At 39.1% G+C, this 22,663-nt stretch overlaps 1 protein-coding gene across 2 annotated transcripts in view; it reads left to right on the top strand.

Annotated features, from left to right (window-relative positions):
• LOC115210901 (ribonuclease P protein subunit p21) overlaps positions 1-22,663 on the top strand; it is a 24,599-nt gene extending 1,936 nt beyond the window's left edge. Inside the window, exons 1-5 of one of the 2 annotated variants that reach the window (XM_029779675.2) lie at positions 11,085-11,334; positions 12,501-12,600; positions 14,370-14,470; positions 19,097-19,179; positions 22,325-22,663. In XM_029779675.2, the coding sequence (XP_029635535.1) occupies positions 12,535-12,600; positions 14,370-14,470; positions 19,097-19,179; positions 22,325-22,632 (558 nt within the window). In that variant the 5' untranslated portion in view covers positions 11,085-11,334; positions 12,501-12,534 and the 3' untranslated portion in view covers positions 22,633-22,663. Of the gene's footprint in view, positions 1-11,084; positions 11,335-12,500; positions 12,601-14,369; positions 14,471-19,096; positions 19,180-22,324 lie in introns of those variants that run through there. The other variant, XM_036502461.1, reaches the window with a different exon arrangement.

The following is a 22,663-nucleotide window of genomic DNA, read 5'->3' as shown; positions in this document are numbered from 1 at the left end:
TAGATTTCTTTTCATTGTGGACTTGAAATATACCTTCATCCCTCATTTTGACAACCTCTTGGTCTTTCAACACATTATCAATACACTTCATTCCTCTGAACTTGTCCTCGTCCGAAGTTCTTTTTCTCCTTTGATTTCTATCAATAGCAGGGCAAAGTAACCATTGTCACCAAAATGAAGTCAAATTACGCCAATTTGTTCGTTGGTCATACTGAATCCCAAATATTCATAGTTTATTGGGCTAATCTCAGAGTTACACAGGTGTTTCATCGATGATTACATTGGTTTCACCTCACTCACCCGAGTGCAACTCATACATATATCCTTCAATAGTTTTCACCACGTACTGAAATTTACTAATTTGCCTCCATCATCTGTTTAGTCGACAGGAAATAGGAACCAGCGTAGTACTGGTACATCTCTATCGCTCTCTCTCTCTCTCTCTAGCTCTCACATCCTCGAGTTCCGCTGGGTCAAAGCTGAGAATGTTAATTGAAAACCTCGGATCTTTTCTGTTTGGCTACCAGCATTTCAAAAGTTTATCGAAAATTTTAAAATTTGGCACATTAATGTAGTTTTCCAAGCTGAATAGCTGGAATTGTTTCACTTTTTCCAAAAGTTATAGAGGTTTAAAATTTGATCATTTTCACTCAGTCAGGAAACAGTATTTGGAAGCTGTCATTTTGTATGTGACAGCACATTTTGTCAACATCCTGAAAACAGCATATGTTATCAATATTCTTGTATTCTACACGCGAAAAATGAGTAAACAACACGTCTTTTGTAGTTTTAAGCATTTCATATGCATTTAATGCGGTAAACAACACATTGCAAATTAAATATTTTTAAAAAAAGGACAAACGTTTAAGCATTTCGGTGGGTAAAACAGTAGAACACACTGTCAACATGTGGTTTCAATATAATTGTCAACACGTGCTTTCTCGTGGAGAAAAGAGTTTTCATGTTCGGCTTGTTACTATGGAAACAGGCATGATTGTGTCTGTGGCTTACGACTGGCTAAAATTACCCAAAATTTTCAAACTTTAATTGCTAATAATTCTTTATTTATTGATTTACAGCGAAAATGATTTTCACGGCATTCATTAGCCTATAAAAGTGAATATGAAATCAATTCAAACAGAAATTGACGCTGGCAGCCAAACAGAAATGATCTGAAGCCTTAGTCCGCTCGCAACTACATAACTAAAACAACTAGAGAAGCTGTTAGGTCATCATACATTTTCCTTTCATTTCTTCTGTTTTTATCAACATCTATTTGGTTACCGTAAATCCTCGAATATAGTCCACCCTTGAGTATAATACGCAGGGGATTTTTAGGAGGCTGTACCTCTGAAAAACCTAAACCTAGTGTATAATACACACCCCTTCTCTAAGTTGAATCAAGAAGGTTATTATAACGTCCTTGGTTTGTAAAAATGTATACGGTAACGCCCTTTATTATTATTGTACATATAACATAATGCAAACGTGTAGCTTTTTTGTTCATTTTGTTTGCAGAAAATAAAGAAATAACAGTAATAACGTTTAATAAATGTTGCTCACTGCAAGTTATGGATGATTCTTTTATGACTTCATTGCTTTCAGGCTTAGCTTAAGGTATTTTCGCGCCCGACATCACAAAATGCGTCTGAATAAACATTGCTGGACAGCAATTAGAGACTTGGACATTGCTTAGAAAAAATTTTTCATTTTTAACTTCGTATATAGTACGCACTAGGGATTTAGACCTTTAAATTTTGGGGAAAAAATGCGGATTATACTCGAGGATTTACGGTATACACTTCCGTGCAGATGTGTGCATACACCACACATATGATTAAACTACATACACCCACGGCCTAATCTCAGTACTCTGAAAGCTCCTTCTAAAACTCTTTTTTAACGTCCTTTTTCCCTCTCCCGCTTTGGCAACGTGTGCGTTTGTATACATATATCCTTATGTTCATCTCTCTCCTTTGCTTTGCGTTTTCGCTTGTCTCCCACCATACTTGACTTAACTCTTTCTACCTTTCCTTTATTAGGCCCTCCCTCATTCTTTACTTTCTCCCATCTCGTATATATTGCGCACTACTCCCATAACGTTTTTTACTAATTTTTCTCTTTCGTTATATCACTATCACACACACACACATACACACACACACACACACACACACACACACACACACACACACACACACACACACACACACACACACACACACACACACACCACTCTGTCTCTGTCCAAGTAATCATACTCAGTTTTGCGAGCAAGGCGCTTTTTCGTATGCTTTCTCGTTTGGAAGAAGGGTAAGTGTATTTGATTCTTTCACTTCTCATGCAAGACCAATCCATTGAACACGTCTACGAAATCTCCTTGGGTTGCATTATTCAGTGTAGTCACAATATTCCATTCGGTAAATTTGGTCGCAGTTTTTTTAGTAATTGAGTAAGATCAGATGGTTTTAGTTGATCATACCAACTCAATATTTATTTCAGGCTGGTATTTATTTATCGACTTCGAAGTCTCAAATCGCTAAGTTACAAAACAAAATAAGAATCAATAACACTTCTGCAGAGTTTCTTATTTCTTTATTGCCCACAAGGGGCTAAACATAGAGGGGACAAACAAGGACAGACAAAGGGATTTAGTCGATTACATTGACCCCAGTGCGTAACTGGTACTTATTTAATCGACCCCGAAAGGATGAAAGGCAAAGTCGACCTCAGCGGAATTTGAACTAAGCATTTCGCCCGGCGTGCTAACGTTTCTGCCAGCTCGCCGCCTTATGCAGTTTCTGGACAGAAACTCTGCAGAAGTTTCTGTCCAGAAAATTTCACCTATATGTTATTAATGAATCCAAAGATATAGCAAAAGAGTCTTCACTAAGGTATTGTGGGATCGAACCTGGAAGCTTGTGATTGAGGCCGGCCTGGCCCTGTCGTTTACGACGACAAGTTTTCCAGTTGATTCGATCAATGGAACAACCTGCTCATGAAGTTATCGTGCAAATGACTGGACACATTAAGCAAGAGCAAGAGCCAAGCCAATACTGATGGAGCAAAAGAATGAAGAAACAGTCTGCTTATAGATATAGATATTAAAGAAGTATGAAATTTGAAATAATCACACTGGTATTAGTTCATGGCTTGGTGGTTAGGGATGTTGGATTCTTGATCGCATGATTATGATTTCGATTCTTGGACCGAGTGATGCGTTGTGTTCTTGAGCAAAATACTTCATTTCGTGTTGCTCCAATCCACACAGCTTGCAAAAATGATTAATCCTGCGGCAGAACGGCATCCTGTCTAAAGTCCAGAAGAGGTGATATATGCGCCACGGAAACCGGGAAACCGATCCTATGAGTCTATATGACCCGGGAAGGGTCTTAACAGAACTGTTACTGGAATTAGTAGCTGAATTTCTTGAACTGGAGACGAAAAAAAAAAATAATAAGGGAAAGGAACGTGCTCTAAATTAATGCAGGGAATAAAAAAGGTTTAATAAGTGATTAAAAGATTGCATTTCAGGTGGTCTGGAAATTATTCAATTCTTTAGCATTTTCTCTTGGTATCAGCTACCTTTTTGCGATTGCATGTCTCCTAAACACGAGATGAATGCGCACATACATGGCATTCTTGCATCGATTCGTGACAATGATTTGACTCTTCGTTACACATAGGCGCAGGAGTGGCTGTGTGGTAAGTAGCTTGCTAACCAACCACATGGTTCCGGGTTCAGTCCCACTGCGTGGCATCTTGGGCAAGTGTCTACTGCTATAGCCCCGGGCCGACCAATGTCTTGTGAGTGGATTTGGTAGACGGAAACTGAAAGAAGCCTGTCGTATATATGTACATATGTATATATATATGTATGTGTTTGTGTGTCTGTGTTTTCCCCCTAGCATTGCTTGACAACCGTTGCTGGTGTGTTTACGTCCCCGTCACTTAGCGGTTCGGCAAAAGAGACCGATAGAATAAGTACTGGGCTTACAAACAATAAGTCCCGGGGTCGATTTGCTCGACTAAAGGCGGTGCTCCAGCATGGCCGCAGTCAAATGACTGAAACAAGTAAAAGTGAGTAAAGTGAAAAGTGAGTATGTCTAGATCGTCGTCATGCCTTTGAATTTCCCTCATTATGTCGACTGTTACATTCTGTAATCAAAAGAGCAGTTGTGTTAATTTGATACATCCATTTTTTTTTGTGTGTGTGAAGGAAACAGTGAAATATATACATACATATGTACGTACGCACATACATACATACATATATACATACATAACATATTCTCAAGTGACTGTAAACATTATTACTGTTACACAATTAAATCTATATTTATTTAAACTTCATATTTTTCCAATAATTGTACTCATAAACGAACTATTTCTGTGTCTTTATGCTCCATCAATGTAGTGTAAATAAATAGTCAGTTCATTTTGCTATTTATAAATAATATATTCAAGATATTTCAAATTATTTTCTTCATTTTAAATCAGGCAGAGATGGATCCATTTGTCTTCTCCTTCCTTTTTTTTCTCCCACTCTATCTTGTTTAGAATGAAAATAACTTTGAATATACTGCTTATAAGGCGGCGAGCTGGCAGAAACGTTAGCACGCCGGGCGAAATGCGTAGCCGTATTTCGTCTGCCGTTACGTTCTGGGTTCAAATTCCGCCGAGGTCGACTTTGCCTTTCATCCTTTCGGGGTCGATAAATTAAGTACCAGTTACACCCTGAGGTCGATGTAATCGACCTAATCCGTTTGTCTGTCCTTGCTTGTCCCCTCTGTATTTAGCCCTTGTGGGTAGTAAAGAAATATATACTACTTATAATAACGTAAAATAAATTTACTATATTTTAATCTACATCAGTAGTTCTCAAGCAAAGCGGTAAATCGGGGATCCACTGTAGTATTTTCAGGGTCCATGAACAATTTTTGCTTCAGATGTATTTATTGCAAGAAATAATTAGGTTTCTTTCTCTAACGCTTAACATAGTTGAATATGTTTCCAAAGAGTGATATTGCCAACTTACACAAATAAAAAAGTAAAATTAGAATTTTGACAAAGTATCTATAAAACTTTAATCTTCAAACATTGAATCTCTATGGGGCTCCATCGGAATAAAATAGGGATCAAAGGGATCCATAGATAAAAAAAATGGTTGAGAACCACTGATGAAGCTTACAGGTTCATACAGGCTTTACTGTTAACCAAACGAGAGGCTGCCTACATCAACATAGTTTCTTGCGACTCACCTATGGTGTTCAACAATCTTGTAAAGGATGTCAATAAGATGCTGAACTTATCTCCCAATAAAGATGTCTTCAATGGAGTATCACCCATCTATAACGATGCTTGTAGGTTTAAAAGCTGCATTACTGACATGCTCAACTCTAAGGCCCATAGGAGAAAACATCGCGATAAATATATCTGGTTTATCGCCTTTCTCACTTAATGTGAAAACTTGCGTGTGTAGAGCCTTCTATGGATTAGTGACACTGATATGTTACCACTGCATCGAGTTTGCGAGGTTGTTGATTGACATATATAGGTTCCAGGGTTGAGTCAAGTTTTGACTGCTCTCTCTTTCTCTCTCTCTCTCTCTCCCTCTCTCTCTCTCCCTCTCTCTTCTCCTGTCTAACTACCTCTGTCCAGCCAGCCGCCATGATTGACTGCTAGCTCCGAAAGTTGTTTTCTTAATTCTCTCTGTTTATTTCCTCGTGTTCCTTTCTGTTGAAGAGCGTAGGCTCGAAACGTAAAAGACTTTCTCGCCTTCAGGAGCGTTAAACTAATACATCTGTTTGTTGTTTATACACGTCTTCGTCTTTAGCTTTTCTGTAAATTTCAATTATACATATCTATAGGTCAGTTGCTTGTAGTTAGTCAGTTAACTTTGGTATTTGGTTTGTATTTCGCCTATTCTCTCTTTCTTTGATATTGTATACAGTGACTCAGAAGATTAAATATTTCAAGGAGTGTTTCTGCAAAGTAGGCGTCTGAGAGGAGTAGTTGTAGTAGTAGCAGCAACAGCAATAGTCACAGTGACGGCAGCAGAAGTAGTAGTAGCAGCGGTAGCAATAAAAATAGTACTAATAAACTCTAAAGACACAAATTCTTTTCTTATTACAATAAATAAATAGAAGAAAAAGTAAAGAAATGTAATGGGACTTGTGTTTGTTTAAGTAGGCCATTGGCTATTTATTTACACAACTAATAGACTTTTGGTTAACAAGTATATTAATTGCTTTGTTAGTAGTAGTAGTAGTAGTAGTAGTAGTAGTAGTAGTAGTAGTAAGCTACGAAATTCGTACATTCTTTCGATTTCCTGTAATTGAGACCACGTCATGGTCTCAGCTAACAAAATGGAAAAGGCGTTGCTACGGAGGATTGCAAGGGATATGCGCTGGAACAGCCACTCTGACTCACCGGGCTTGCACTTCCGGACAGCCATCTTCGCCCCGATAGCGGTGAGCAGGGATTTTGTCAGGACCTGAGAACTCCGGAGGTCTCCACTGCCACAGGCTCGACCATAAACCTGTTAGAGAACGAATGACAGGTGGTTAATAATAACAATAATAATCCTTTTTGATATAGGCACAAAGCCTGAAATTTGGAGGCAAATCGCACTTCAACTGTGCCAAATCGTCTTCCTCTACAGAAGAATTTTATGTCCTTAATTTCTTTTAGACATTGTTCTATGGCCTCCTTACTCGCCATCTCGATTTTTTTTTTACTTTTAACAGAGAGCGTTGTGTATACCACCATTTTACTATCTTTTCATATCAATGATATCTTCAGACAGGGTTAGCTTCAGTCATGACCCTTCCCTCTGTATTAATTTATTGCTCTTCTTCAGTAGTTCCACATCCACCGTTACTCCCCAACTTCCAGCAGGTTAACAGCGGCTGTACCACTTCAATGGCTTGCTACAGAAGCGTATCTCCCGGCTCGAGCCTGCACCACTTCCATAGTTTTTACACTATTTTCGCCCCTAAATGGGGTAGAAAACAAAATACAAGGCAAACAGTACAACAATAAGTCAACAATTTCAAAAATAGGTAAACCCGTCAGGGAGAACCTTCAACAAAAGTTAACAAGACTTCTCTGAAACGGAATCACAAGGATTTAACAGAGACTCGGGTGCGAACCTAACGGCGTGCCTTCACTGACTGTTTTTCTTTATTTGGCACATAGATCATGATACAGAGGGGGACGGCACAAGGACAGGCAGAGCATCACAGTGGGGACAAAAAATATAAAACGAATGAATGAGAGATGGATAATAATTAAATGAGGATTTAATGGCTGCTTGAACCCCACTCTCAAGCAGTACCCTTTAACTGTTTTAATAAAAAGTTTTTATATAATTTTTTCCTTCTTTTTTCCCTTTTTTTTCCTTTTCGCACAGTATGTGTAGCCTTTAAAAAAATTTAAAAGCTTATTCACGCTTTACCATTTTATCGTCGTAATCTATAACTGGTGGAAGGTCGTCAAACTCTACCCTCATTCATTCCCATTTGGTCCACCTTGTTTTGAAACCATTCCTTTAATTATTCGTATCTCTCTTTGTCTATTACTATGGCTTTTGTACTTTCTGGATTATGTTCCATTGGTAATTTTACTCTTATCACCGATTTAAATTTGGTGATTTTCCTTTTTGTATCTGTGTTTTTTTGTATATGTTACAATATGCCATTTGTTTTTTTCCGTGTCTTTTGACTGTTCGTTCCTGTGGTGGAATTTGGTTGTCTGTGACGGTTTCCTTTTCTTTTTTCTTCGTTGTTGGTGCTATTGGAGGTTCATGTTGTGAAAAATGTGTACATTCTATTTCACTCTCCTTCTTTTTCTTTCTTGGACTCTTCGGAGGTGAGTTCACTTGCTCTTTTTTTTTCCTTTTGATTACCTCTGTAAATGGTTCTTCCACTTCTTCGTGGATTTTTCATTTTCTAGGTCCACCACTTCGGCATTCTGCTCCTGTTAGCTTTTCTCGTTTTTGTTTTCTCTCTGGAGACACTTTTTCGCCGCATTGATAGCAATTTTGTGGCCTTCCTTCTATTACCACTCTCAACCTTATGTCCACCGGTAGTAATATTTCTTCAGCAATTTCATTTAGATCTTGTTGTCCGAGCTGGACGACCATTTCTAGTCTGTATCCCCACCAATTTACCTTCTTTGTCCGTGTCACCTTTAGAATTCTTGCGCCTTCCTCAGTTTTGTGCATTACGGCTGCTACGAGTCACGCTTATTTGATTTCTGGTGGTACTCTACCTATTCTCACTCTGGCGGCCCTTTTGCCGCAGTAGGTAGATAGGAGTACCCATTTTCCTGTCTTCAGCGTCATAATGGAGTGATTTATTGCCTCCTGTTCGTTGGCAAATCGCACCTCCACTGTGCCGTATTTTCTGCCTCTTGTATAGAATGTTGTCAGTTTCTTGATTTCCTTCAGACATTCTTCAATTGCTTCCTCTGTAGCTATCTCTATATTCTTTGTGGTTGTCGATAGAGTTCTGTAAACCACTATTCTTTTCTTGGTACTTGTTTTCACCTCTTGTGGAGGGGTCAGCTTTAAACTGGATCCCTCCTTCTGAATCAGTCTGTAGTGTTCCTTCAGCTTCTCTTCAATTCTTATTTCTCGCACTTGTAGCGAATCTCAAACCCCAAAAGATTCTACCAAGAACTTGGCAAAAATAAAATAGAGATCAATGCTGCACCAACAGCAGAAGTGGACAAATTTTGGAAAGAAATATGATCGGCGAAGATCCAGAAAAGATCTATCAAAATAACAAACACAGCACCTGAACAACTCTAGACTCCTATAACAGGCACTGAAAAAACTAAGCAACTGGAAGGCACCTGGACACGACAAGATCCCCAACTTCTGGTTAAAATATCTAACAGGAATACATAAAATGCTGGCTGTGAAATTTAATGAAATAGTTGCAGTCAAAAACAACGCCTGAATGGCTTACGGAAGGGAAAACTATCCTAATTCCCAAATCCACTGAAACAGAAAACCCACAAAATTACTGACCAATAGTATCGCAGAGAATGGACAAACAACCTGTTTCCAGAAGAGCAGAAGGGATACTGCAATGGCTCATATGACTGTAAAGATTAGCCACTGATCAATAAAGCTATAACTGAAGACAGCCGAAGAAAGAAGGGTCTAAGTATGGCTTAGATCAATTACACTGGCCAACGAATTCTAACTTTTTTCTGCTGACCTAAGCTTGAGACCTGTTTGGGGGTAATTTGGGGTCACTGAATTTTAAAATGACAATAGTTTTTATCTATTACATCTGGGGTTTTTTTTCTTATGGGCTGGCCCATATTGGCCCCCACCCGTAGCTCCATGTTTTAAATGCTTGAATTTCCCTGACACTTTTTGTTATATATGTGTTTTTTTTTTACAGTACCAAGTCAAAGAATGAACGTTAGTGACATTGTATTTTTTCATTGTCAACTCACTGTGTCTAATAGAAAGAAAAGAGTTTTTCCCTTTCAGGATGAAGATTATTTTCAGAACATTTTCCCATTATGCACCGTTTTGGGTATTTATACCCCGGAAGCCTCTAATATCCCGAAAATCACTTTATCCATTTACGCGAAACTTGTTTAATTCCGTTCGTATTAACATTTCAGGGTAAATTTAATTCATAGTATTTTCCCATTATGCACCAGTTTGGCTGAGTAGCATTGCAAGAAAGCAAGATTCAATCTGACTTTTAATAGTATATAGATAAAACATTCCATGAATAAATGGCTGACTGTGCTACAGCTCCAGACAAAAGAGGGACTCATAAAAACCAAAGCCATCTCCTTTAGAAGAGGAATATTCCAAGGAGACAAGCTCTCTCTACTCCTGTTCTACTTGGCACTCATACCTTTATCTGACATGCTAAACAGAACCGGATGTGGATACAATTGTTACGGCAAAACGATCAGCTATCTCTTGTATATGGATGATCACCGATGAAAAGAGGGTTTGAACCAAAGAGATGTAAGTAAAGCGCCGCCTAGGGGTTCTAGGAGAGCTAGCTGCCGAATTTGGTTTGAAGCTGAGCGTTGTCTTTGTACCTTCAGAAAGGAACGAGGCAGACATTTTAACCAGGGTGAAAAAAGCCTGGTTGGCGGAGCCATAAGATTCGAAGCAGAGGATAGTAGGAGTGTGTCGGTTAAGTGACTCGGAACTAAGGAAACTGCATGCCATGCATCATATGGGCGTGGATAGAACCCTGTGTCTTGCCAGGAGTATTGATTCCGACGTTACTAGACAGATCATTCAAAAGGTGGTCGGAAACTGTGATAGGTGTCAATCCATTGACCCTGCTCCGGTTGTGCATGAGCAGGGAAACATCTTGGTAGACCACAACTGGAGACGATTGACGGTGGATGTGACGCACTACCGGCAGGGGACATATCTCTCGATGGTTGACTGTGGGCTGGGTCGGATGGCCATTTGGAGGGAAATGAAAACGGGCATTGCAGACGTGACTGCACGTATCCTAAACAAGATATTCCTAGAACGGGGCCCTGTGGACGAATTGTTTATGGACAACGGCATTGTATTTCGTTCAGAGGTACTGAAGGAGATGCTTGATAAGTGGAACATACACCGTTTCTTCAGAGCAGCATACAGGCCGAGTGGAAATGGGATTGTGGAAAGACATCATCGAACGATCAAAGCCATGGCGGAGAGGGGGCACTTCTTGCCGCTGGAAGCAGTATTTAGGTACAATATGTCGTCCCGATCAGGACAGGCCGAAGAGTCCGTGCCACACAGAGTGATATTCAGAAATGAATGGCAGCATCCGAGTAAACCATTAGAATGCCCTGCGGAAGAGAGAGGGCCCCCAAAGGTATGCTGCACATCTCGGTGGAACAGTGGTAGCTGTTAATTCCAAAAATAACGTTTCTGTGGAAGGAATGCTGCATCACGTCTTGGATTTTCGCAGAATTGTCGCTTCGTCGGACGACGGAGGTGGAGGAGAGAACGAGACTCTCCTTACGAAGACTACAGCGAGTTTTGACATGGAGTGAAGAGAAGAGGTGATCTTTGAAATCGGGGTGGGGGCGTGTAGGGATGAGATAAGCCTGAAGGAAAGGGCTGCAACGTCAACGGTCAAGGGGCCTGACCGGAATAGGAAGTGGGAGAGAAGAAGTGAGGGAAGCAAGACCAGGGTCGTCCTTTTTCGGTCTGGTGCAGTCGCCGTGAACAGACGTCAGTGAAGCGAGCTAACGGGATTGGTAGTAACAGCTGCTAACATTAGGTGCGAGGGATAGGGTACGTGTTTGGACTTAACACAGCTGGACGGCCAACAACGAGAGGTAGGTGAACCGTATCTTACTTCCTCGCATTACAGTTCCCTTGTACCACAGCTGTCAATAGAAAAGACCCGCCATCTCCGTCAACTGGTCGTTGGGATCTTTTCTGTTGCTATCACAGTTGTTGCCAATTGCAGGTTATATAGAACATCAAAACCCTCGAGACACATCACAGTCATATGTAATTATTAAGAATACGAGGTCACATGTTTATTCAAAAATATTGTATTTATTCCAATAGTTGAATAATAAAAGAAATGAAATGTAATAACGTGATAATGTTTTCTCAAAGAAATTAGGCACTACTTAAGAAGAGTGGTCCCGACCACACGCACCCGCACTAGTCAGTAGACGGACGCGCACGTCAGTGACACCCGCGATAAAAAAAAAACTCCACTTTTCTTTAATCGACTTTTGGGTAACATTTTATTTCAATTTCAAAATTTGCTTTATTTTCATTCATTCATTTAGCCGGTTGTTTGTTTTATTATATAGTTAGTTAGTTAGTTAGTTAGATAGATAGATAGATAGATAGATAGAAATCCCCACCCACGTATAGTTTACACGTATTTATACAAGTGGAGTTTTTTTTATCGCGGGTGCCACTGACTAGCGCGGGTGCGCGTCGGGACCATTCTTCTTAAGTACCGGAAATTATATTCATTTAACAATACTACTGGATGTGTGGTTAAGAAGCTCCCTTTGCAACCATATGGTTCCAGGTTCAGTACCACTGCATTACACTATGGGCAAGAGTCTTCTACTATAGCTCTGGGCCGACTAATGCTTTGTGAGTGAATTTGATTGACAGAAACTGCGTGGAAGCCCATCGTATACACACATACTCACACACGTCTATGCGTGTATCTTCGTATTTGTATCCCCCACCACTGTTTGACAACCAGTGCTGGTTTGTTGACGTCCCCGAAACTTCGCGGTTCAGTTAAAGAAATAAATAGAAAATCTACAAGACTTAGAAAGAAAAACAAAAACCAAAAAAGTACTGGGGGCAATTTGTCGTTTAAAATTCTGAAACAAAGCAAAATAAAGATTAAAGAAATAATTTAAATACACTTAAGGAATTTATACGAAAGTAAATATGTATATATATATATATATATATATATATATATTGTAATAATGAATACGAAACTAATTTATTCAATTAGCTCTTCATAAGCTACCGGCTCCAAACAAACTCACATGGGTAAATGTGATAAAGGAATTCCGTTTAAAGAAAGCTTCCAAAGAATTAATTTTTTATATCAGGTATGTATAAAAGTTGTTATTGTTGTCGCATAATCACTCTTCTGTACAGAAACAAAAAGCAAGTTAACTGACATGTTTTATTTTTGCTTCCCAATTCCTTCCCGTTCGACAATAGCCTATATATATAAATGCTGAAGTTGTAAAATATCAAAAATATATTTTACGTGTTCAAACGTTATCTTATATATACTCAGTACGCCGGTGTCCCTGTCCGGAGTGAAATTCTGTGTATACTGTCTAATTCTGATATAATAACCATATATATATATATATATATATATATCTGTAGGTAACGTGTGTATATGACATTTTTTGCTGTTTGAAGTTTTGAAACGGAGACAGTTTTATTTAGAAGTGTAAGCAAGGTTTAAGTAATGTGAAAATGAAAAGCAATAAGATATAAATTAGTGGATGATGTTATGTATAAGTATGAGTTATTTATGAAAAGCAGAGCACTTTATTTTAGTTACTTCCTCCTCGAAGACATTACAGTATCGGTTGTACATTTCCTAGTCTGCATGGTGTCGAATACGACAAGCCATAGGAAGCCGGGGTCTTATTGCTACTATCACAAGGATTCTGATGTTACAGGCTTTGTTATATTTCCAAAAACCTTCAGCTATTATCCATGTACCCTGCAATGTTTTGTCTATATTTTCAAAGATGTAAACCATTCTGTCACTAAAAACTAGATATGAGGTATGCCCGTTAGAAGGCCTTTGTACTGATTCCTAATCTGAAACACTCTCCTGATAGTGTTTTTAGCTGAATACGAAAAGTGGTTCATAATACTGTTTCAGCTACGGACCTCCAAAACAGACATTGAAATATAGATCTTGGATTTGAACCTTAGACTTTCGACACCCACTTACGAAAACAAGCGTTTACGAAACTTCCTGCTTTAACAGTGTCCTGCAGGTAACTGAAGCAGAGATTTCCTGAGTCTAGTTTTGGGGTCCCCAAATGGAGGGCTGTTAACCCCCTTCCCATCATTATCTCTGCAATGGGTATTTACTTAGCTCCCTAAACTTCAATATCTGGAAAGAAACTGTAAAATCCCTTGTTGGTAATTTAAGATGCTGAACTCTAAATCACCAAATAGGTTTGGGCAAGAGCAAGCTGGGCTGACCAATGCCGTATGAGTGAATTTGGATGACAGAAACTGGAAGCCCCTCATATGCACATGCTCATGTATGTGTCTCTGTGCCTGCGTTTGTGTCCTCCACTGTCGCTTGACAACCAGTTATTACAGCCAGCTGCTTGGAGAGTCAGAAAATGTTCTCAGTATCCCAAGCATTTAAATTCTGAAATAGAATTGTTGTTGTTTGTTACAACTTAGATAAGCTAATTCTGAATCAAACTCTTAATAATATATTACAAAATACATTTATCTAAACAGACGTGTATAACATTTGCTTTTCTCTTTTGTAAAAAAGCCAGCCATATATATTTATATATGTATGTGTTCCCCTGTTTTGACATTGTTTAATAGTTGTAAACAAGTGTCACTTGCACACAAGGTGTGTCATTCATTTGCACTATTCTGTGACATGTCTAGCTATGCTGAAATATTACCTTGCTTGGAAACAGGTGAGGCTTGGCTACAGCATATGTAGGAAATCTGCCTTGCCAAATTCAGTCTCCTCCATGCAAGCATAGAAAAATAGACGCTAAAAGAACAATGAAATATAGGCTGCTTATTCATTTATCAGAACCTGTAAGTATTGTTATCTTGTAATTTCTGTGTTTTTGTTGCTTTTTCTTTTCAGGCAGCCTACTTAACTCTGACGGTCAATCCACAAAACACTGGTCTTGTCCGTTTTTACATCAACACACTGAAGACCATTGCACAGAGACAAGTTCTTAGACTGTTCGTATTGTTCTTTGTTTTAATTCTTTCTTCTAAACTAGACAAATTTCATTTCCTGGAATGCTTTCAGTTCTAAGTTTGAATCCCACATATACCAACTTTACATGCTGTATTTCTTCTATCAATCAACCTTTTATATAATCAGATTAGATACCAGTGTAGTTAAGAAGTTTGCTTCCCAACCATGTGGTCTTGAGTTCAGTCCCTCTGTATGGAACAATGGGCAAGTGTCTACTACTATAGCCCTTCAGGCCAGTCAACACCTTGCATGTGGATTTAGTAGACTGAAACGAGTTCCTTATACAACCAAAACCATATGGTTAGGAAGCAGGCATCTTAACCCTTTCAATACCAATCCGGCTTTGGCACTGTAGTACAAATATTTGTTTTCATCAGTTTTGAATTAAAATCTTCCACCAAGCCTTAGTCACATTCCTAACTCTTGCTGAATGATAACTAAATTATCTTATTCCTAACACTTGCTGAATGATAACTAAGTTATCTTATTAAATTCTTTGTTATATTTAAAATTAATTGAAAGAAACACAGAGCATCTCAATAGAAATATGGTAATGAAATCGTTAATCACCCTACCATGCCTGTGCCTATAGTTTCAAATTGAATCTACTTATTTTTACACCATCATTCACTTCAGTATACCATCAAGTTTTTCATGGTCTGTTCCTTTACATTTTAGCTACATTTTATGTGTATATGGAAGAATCTGTCCACATTAATAGTTAGTTCTGTTTTAAGAAAACTCCTTTCATTGTAGATCAACTATTACCTGTTGTTAACATCTTTTGATGCTTAGTAGCATTTCACCCCTCTTTACATTCTGAGTTCAAATTCTGCCACGGTCAACTTTGCCTTTTGCCCTTGAAAGTCAATAAAATAAGTACCAGTGGGACTCTGGGGTCGAGGTAATTGACTTACACCCTCCCCTGAAATTGTTAGCCTTGTGCCAAAATTTGAAACTAATATTTTTTTATGCTTCTGAAAAGGAAGAAAATTACCAAAATGCAACCTTAAAGAATTCTTTGTTTGAATAACATTATCACATGCATGCAATTTGGTCGTTACTGTACAATAATTGACATTTGAATAAGTGTGTGTAAAAGAATTTTGTTTACATCTGACATATTCCTAAATAGCAGGAACATTGTGTAATTTTAAAAGTGCTTCATTAGCTTGCTGGAAGGAATGATTTGCTTCAGATAGGCATGAACATGAAATCTTCAAGCAATATCTCCATTAACCTACAATTAACAAGGCTCCCTCACTTGTGAATATATATATATATATATATATATATATATGTGTGTGTGGAAAATTATGGAGAAAGTTATAACCCAATTATGAGCAGAATTAGGTTAGACAAACTGCAGTTTGGCCTTGTCTGGGGAAGAGCACTACTGATGCTATTGTTATAGTCAGGCAACTGCAAGAGAAGTACATAGCTAAGAATAAACCATTATACATGGCATTCATTGATCTTGAGAAAACCTTTGATAGAGCACCCCACTGTGTGAAAGGGTGGGCTCTGAGGAGGTTAGAGATAGACGAGTGGCTTGTGAAAGTTGTACAGGCCATGTACAGAGACGCTCTCAGTAAGGTGAAAGTTAAACATGAATACCGTGAAGAATTTGATGTACAGGTAGGCTCAGTCCTCAGTTCTCTCTTTTTTATCATTGTTCTCCCAGCCATAACAGGAATTCAAGACCAGTAATTCCTGGGAACTACTACATGTTGATGATCTTGCTCTCATAGCAGATTCCATATCAGAGCTAGAAGAGATATTCCAAGTGTGGAAGCAAAACCTGGAATCTAAAGGCCTTAGCAAAAAACTAAGGTCTTAGTAAGCAAGAAAGCAGACAGGACACTCCCTCACCCCAACTTCAGGTAGGTGGCCCTGTAGGATTTGTAGGAATGGTGTAGGCAGGAACTCCATTCGGTGCACACAGTGTAAGCAATGGACACACGAAGTGCAGTGAGTTAATAGGAAGGTTATCAAAGAAAGTAGTGTTCATATGTGGAAGATTCACAAGATCCATAAAAGCTACAGAGATTCAAGAAATTGATTCTCTTACGTAAAAAGCACCATCCGAACGTGGCCAATGCCAGCGCCGCCTTGACTGGCTTCTGTGCCGGTGGCACGTAAAAAGTACCAACTGATCGTGGCCGCTGCCAGCCTTCCCTGGCACCTATGCCGGTGACATGTTAAAAGCACCCACTACACTCACGGAGTGGTTGGCGTTAGGAAGGGCATCCAGCTGTAGAAACACTGCCAGATCAGACTGGAGCCGGGTGTAGCCTCCTGGCTTCTCACACCCCGGTTGAACCATCCAACCCGTACTAGCATGGAAAATGGACATTAAACGATGATGATGATGAAATGCTCTAGTGGTTCATTAGAGGTAGTGGATAATTTCTGCTACCTAGGGGACCAAATTAATAGTGGGGGAAGGAAGCACAGAGTCTGATAGCAAGAATAGGAAGGAGGAAATTCAGTGCTTTTATTTTCTTGGCTATGAAAGGTTTCTCCTTCCAAGGGAAAGGCAGATTGTATGGTGCAAGTGTACAGACAGCAATTCTACATGGTAGTGAGATGTTGGCCCTGAATGCAGAGGACATATGAAGGTTGAGGAATGGAGGTAGTATTCTCCACTGGCTGTCTAATGTAAGTGCACATGTTTGACAGTGCGCTAGTGCTTCGAGAGAGAAGTTTGGCATAAGAGGAATTAGATGCTGTGTGCAAGAGAGAAGACTGCTGGTTTGGTTATGTGATGTGGGTGGATGTCGACAGTTCCATAAAGAAGTGCTGGTTTCTCAAAGTAGATAGAAGACATGGGACAAAGTACTGAAGGGCAACTTCAGGATGCTGTACTTTACAGACAAGATAACAAAGGATCAAGGTGCCTGGTGCCTTACTGTACTCAAGAAGGTGCCAGGTGCAGCTCTCCAGCTTGCCAGCTCTGGTCAAACTGTCCAACCTAAGCCAGCATGGACAATGGATGTCAAATGATAACAATGATGATGATCATCATTGTTTTATGTCCACTTGTCCATGACGCCATGTGCACATATCTTCTTTAGTGGAAGGCACTTGACCAAGATGCCGTGGAGTGGTACTGAACTCAAAACTATGTAATTGGAAAGCAAACTTCTTAACCACATAGCCATGCCACATAAATGTGTATGTATATACTACAGATTGCTTGAAGCTAAATTTCTTCCTACACCTCAATCCTTGGATCTTATGTTTACATATATATATAAATATATACATACACACACACACACACACACACACACGTGTGTCATCATCATCATCGTTTAACGTCTGCTTTCCATGCTGGCATGGGTTGGACGATTTGGCTGAGACTAATGAGCCAGAGGCTGCACCAGGCTCATTCTGGTCTGGCAAAGTTTCTACAGCTGGATGCCCTTCCTAACGCCAACCACTCTGAGAGTGTAGTGGGTGCTTTTTACGCGCCACCGGCACAAGGGCCAGTCAGGTGGTTCTGGCAATGGCCACGCTCATGCTCAAAAGGTGTTTTTACATGCTACCTACACAGGAACCAGTCCGGTGGCACTGGCAATGATCACGCTTGAATGTTGTTTTTCATGTGCCACCAGAAAGGCAATGCTGGCAATGATCATGCTCAGATGGTACTTTTCTTGTGTCACTGGCATGGGAGCCAATCCGTGGCCCTGGCAACGATCACGTTCGGATGTGCTTTTAACATTCCACTGACACGAGTGCCAATCAGGCAGTACTGTTGTCAGCCACGTCAGCGATTTTGATTTCACTTACCCCAGTAGGTCTTCACAAGCAAGGTTTATTGTCCAATGAATGAGGGGTATTCATAAATGGGCTGGTTACACACACTGGCATAGACCATGGGCTATAGTCTAACTTGGCTTGTTGGGTCTTCTCAAGCACATCATATCTCTAGTCATTGCTTCGGTAAGGCGCAATGTTCGAAGGTCATGCTTCACCACCTCATCCCAGGTTTTCCTGGGTCTACCTCTTCCACAGGTTCCCTCAACTGCTAGGGTGTGACACTTTTTCACACAGCTGTCCTCATTCATTAGCAACACATGACCATACCAGCGCAGTTGTCTCTCTTGCAGACCACATCTGATGCTTCTTAAATCCAACTTTTCTCTCAGGGTGCTTACACTCTGTCATGTATGCACACTGACATTGCACATCCAGTGAAGCATACTGGCTTTATTCCTTGCAAGCTTACGCATGTCCTCAGCAGTCACGGCCCATGTTTCACTGCCATGTAGCATGGCAGTTCACACACTTGCGTCATACAATCTACCTTTTCTCTGAGTGAGAGGCTCTTTGTCACCAGCAGAGGTAGCAGCTCTCTGAACTTTGCCCAGGCTAATCTTATTCTAGCAGCTACACTTTCAGAGCATCCACTCCTACTACTGACTTGGTCCCCTGGACCTCCTACCCCTATTCAGAATTCTTCACTGTACTCGTTACCAACCCTCACCTTACTGATAGCATCCCTGTACATGGCTTGCACAGGGATGCTGTGCATATAAATCTCAGAATGATAGTTTACTGTGTGTCATGATTAAAAGCTATTTCAATCTTCATTACAGAGACCCTCACTTAAAACGAACGATATGTAAAAGATGCTTCAGCCTTTTAGTACCTGGATTGACTGCTACTATACGATCTCGAAGTAAGGGACTAACATATTTCTCTTCTATCTTCACTTTCCTCGTACTAAAACATTATCAAGCTTTATTATCTATGCCTGCAGGCAGTTTATTTTCAAGAACACTGAAGTTCATTTACTATTTTGTAGGGATCTTTATGGTTTGACGGGCAGTTTTTTAAAATAATTTCCACGTAACTAAACACTTTTAAACTTCGTATACTGGTAGAATGTGTTTATAAAGCATCTTTTTCTCTTGGCTTTATTGAGAAAATTCTATAGTTTGTAAGATATTTGTTGTTTTTTCTTCAATTTTTCTTCAATTTCTGCAATTTCAACCAATCAATTAAGGTGAAAACATTCTGTGCCGTATGAATATATCCCTCGTTTAAGAAACAGATTGGGTTTATTTACATTTCTGAAGAAAAAAAGATACCCTTCCCCCTAACCCTAACCCTAAAACAGATTGAAATGCAATAGACGATACTAGGGTCATAATTATGGGTGACAATTTCATATGACACCGCCAGAAAAAACTGCCGGTCAAAGTCAAACCAAAAAGATCTTTTTGTAGTAGTAATTCTTGATTATGTAGTAGAAAAGACCTCTCTTGGCAGACATGCAACATGTTCTTCTCTATTCACTAGTTTAATCAGTCAACTTATTTCAGAGGGTGTGACTATGAGATCATGATGCTGGACTATGGACCAAAAATTCTCATTTACATAATATTTCAGTTTGCTTGACTAAAAAAAAAAAAAAAAAAAACAACTTTAGTTTTATTTCAAAGAAGAGAAGGCACTCTGCTATGAAAGTAACTGAAGTGTCTCATCCACGCAAATATGGAAAAAGAGATGTAATAAATAAATAAATCCAAATTTGTAGAGAAATAGGAAAATTCAGAACCGCAGCCTTGACACTTTATTCATCGTAAAAAATATATACACGGATTACCTCCCTTAGCAAAAAAAATAAATTTCTTTTTTTTTTCAGTATTTAGCGTCCATTTTCCAATGGCAAAACTGTAAATGTTGAAAAATACACAAAATAGTTTGAACAAGAAATTAAAGATAAAAGAAACGCCAACTCGGATGAATTGTTCTATTTTAACTGAAACTGAAATTCCCAGGAAGACAATTAGACAACTAAGCGAAAACAGAGTTGTCTCCCCTGATGTGCGACTTAATTTGGTGTCAGACATTTCGCAAATGAAGGAACTTCACTTTATAACGAGTTATGTTAGCTACAGCTGTTGTTTTTGTCAGGCTGATACCTCTAATGCACGTATATCCTATATTACATACAAAATGAAAAACAGATGAAAGTAATATCGCACACTACTAATCATATTTGTCTGTTCTTTGTATCTCTAACGTGAATATCTTTTGAATTGAGAAATAAAAAGATTTAAGTACAAGGTTAGAAGGCTTTAGTGGAAGGGATTAGTTCTATATCATCCGCTCAGTATGTAACTTACAAGGACAATATAACAATAGGGGTCTCGGATAAAAACATATGCCTTAGTAAAAGCTGTTGTTCACAGTACAGCTTCATGTTGAGTGAGCTTTTATTTTTATTGTTAATTCTGCACGAGGTAGGTGTCTTGCTTGTATCTATGTTCATGTATGATTTGTATTGCTATCATCATTTAATGTCCGTCTTCCATTCTAGTATGGGCTGGACAGTTTGATAAATTCCAGTGAGCCACTGGGCTGCATTGAACTCCAGAGTTAGCTTTAGGTTTTACATGGTTTCTACAGCTGAATGCCTTTCCTAATGCCAACCACTCTACAGTGTGTACTTGGTGCTTTTTGTATGCTGCTAGTGAGGTTGCCAAATAAATTGTAAGATAAAAGTGAGCACAAAAACAAAAGACCATGACTAAGTGGAGGGGTATATGGACATGGAGAAGACAGCTTTAAACCAGATATTGAGAGACCAAATTATGATAGAGAGACATGCACGGGTGTCTTACAATTGGGGAGACATGGCTACCCCACATTTAGTAAGGGTAGGTTAATATGTAATGTTAAGGTTGATTGTAATTTTATTTTAGCATATTCTTTGAGTTAAACAATTTAGTGGAACATACAGACAATAATTTTGTTCATGTTCTTTTCTGATTTAAAAAAACTAATAATATTCAGCATTGATGATTTTCCATGATTTAAATAGTTTGTACATACAGACATTTCATGCTCCTAAGCAAATCTTAGTTTTGGGCTCTATAGATAGTCTTTCAGACATTTACTTTCCAAATGGTTTTCATAAGATACTCTTTTACTTGTTTCAGTCATGTGACTGTGGCCATGCTGGAGCACCGCCTTTAGTCGAACAAATCGACCCCCAGGACTTATTCTTTGTAAGCCTAGTACTTATTCTATTGGTCTCTTTTGCTGAACCGCTAAGTTACAGGGACGTAAACACACTAGCATCGGTTGTCAAGCGATGTTGGCGGGTTCAAATACAGACACACAAACATACCTATATATATATATATATATATACGACAGGCTTCTTTCAGTTTCCGTCTACCAAATCCACTCACAAGGCTTTGGTTGGCCCGAGACTACAGTAGAAGACACTTGCCCAAGGTGCCACGCAGTGGGATTAAACCCGGAACCATGTGGTTTGTAAGCAAGCTACTTACTACACAGCCACTCCTACGCCTACATGGTGTGGACATTCCGTCAATTTCTATTGTCTATTTACTTGGACAAACTTCCAGCTTGAAGAATCCTCTTTTATGCAGTGTGTGTACCCAGCCACACTCTCTCACAGCTCACTTTTGCTCTGCCTTTCATTGAAGTTGATAGGTCATGTTCAATTCGTTTTTCTCCAGCTTCTGCAGATCATCCATTTTCTTTCCTCATCCTTATACAAGTTTCAAAAAGTTTACTTTTTCTATCTTCATAAGGGCTTAAACCACTATCAGCTTAGCATTTAGCTCTCTACAACATCTAGGTGACAATAAGGGGGGAAGAAAGATGGGCATTGAATCATTAGTGTTGATGGCAATAATTCTAGGAGATAAATTTTAAGATAGTGACAGTATTTCCTAATGTTGAGAAGCATTCTAACAAACATTAAATCAACTCATTTATTTTTATTTTTATTTTCTACAAATCCTGTTTCTTGTAGTTTAAACCTTAAATCTATATATTTCTAGGGCGCAGAGAGAAGCACACCGTCGTTACCTGTTTAGAATGTGGCTTAGTGAAACGGTTCCTTTGGAGACCTGATCACCAATTGTGGATAGACAATCCTGCTGCATGGTTGAAAATGCCATCTGAGGTAGACAACTCAACCATGACAACCACTTCATCTACACCACTTGAAGGTGCTGTGGCAAACACCTCTGCTTCAGTAAAGGACTTGTCCCCACATGGCATCAGCCAAAAGACTGAAACTAATTCTAAAACACAAGAATCTACATCTGAAATTAATGCTGAAACTCTCAATACTGGAATTTCATAATATTAATTAAATATTAGTTTATTTTAATTTA

Source organism: Octopus sinensis, linkage group LG4 (assembly GCF_006345805.1).
Source record: "Octopus sinensis linkage group LG4, ASM634580v1, whole genome shotgun sequence".
Classification (NCBI taxonomy): Eukaryota; Metazoa; Mollusca; class Cephalopoda; order Octopoda; family Octopodidae; genus Octopus; species Octopus sinensis.
This window is presented reverse-complemented; position numbering and strand designations above follow the sequence as displayed.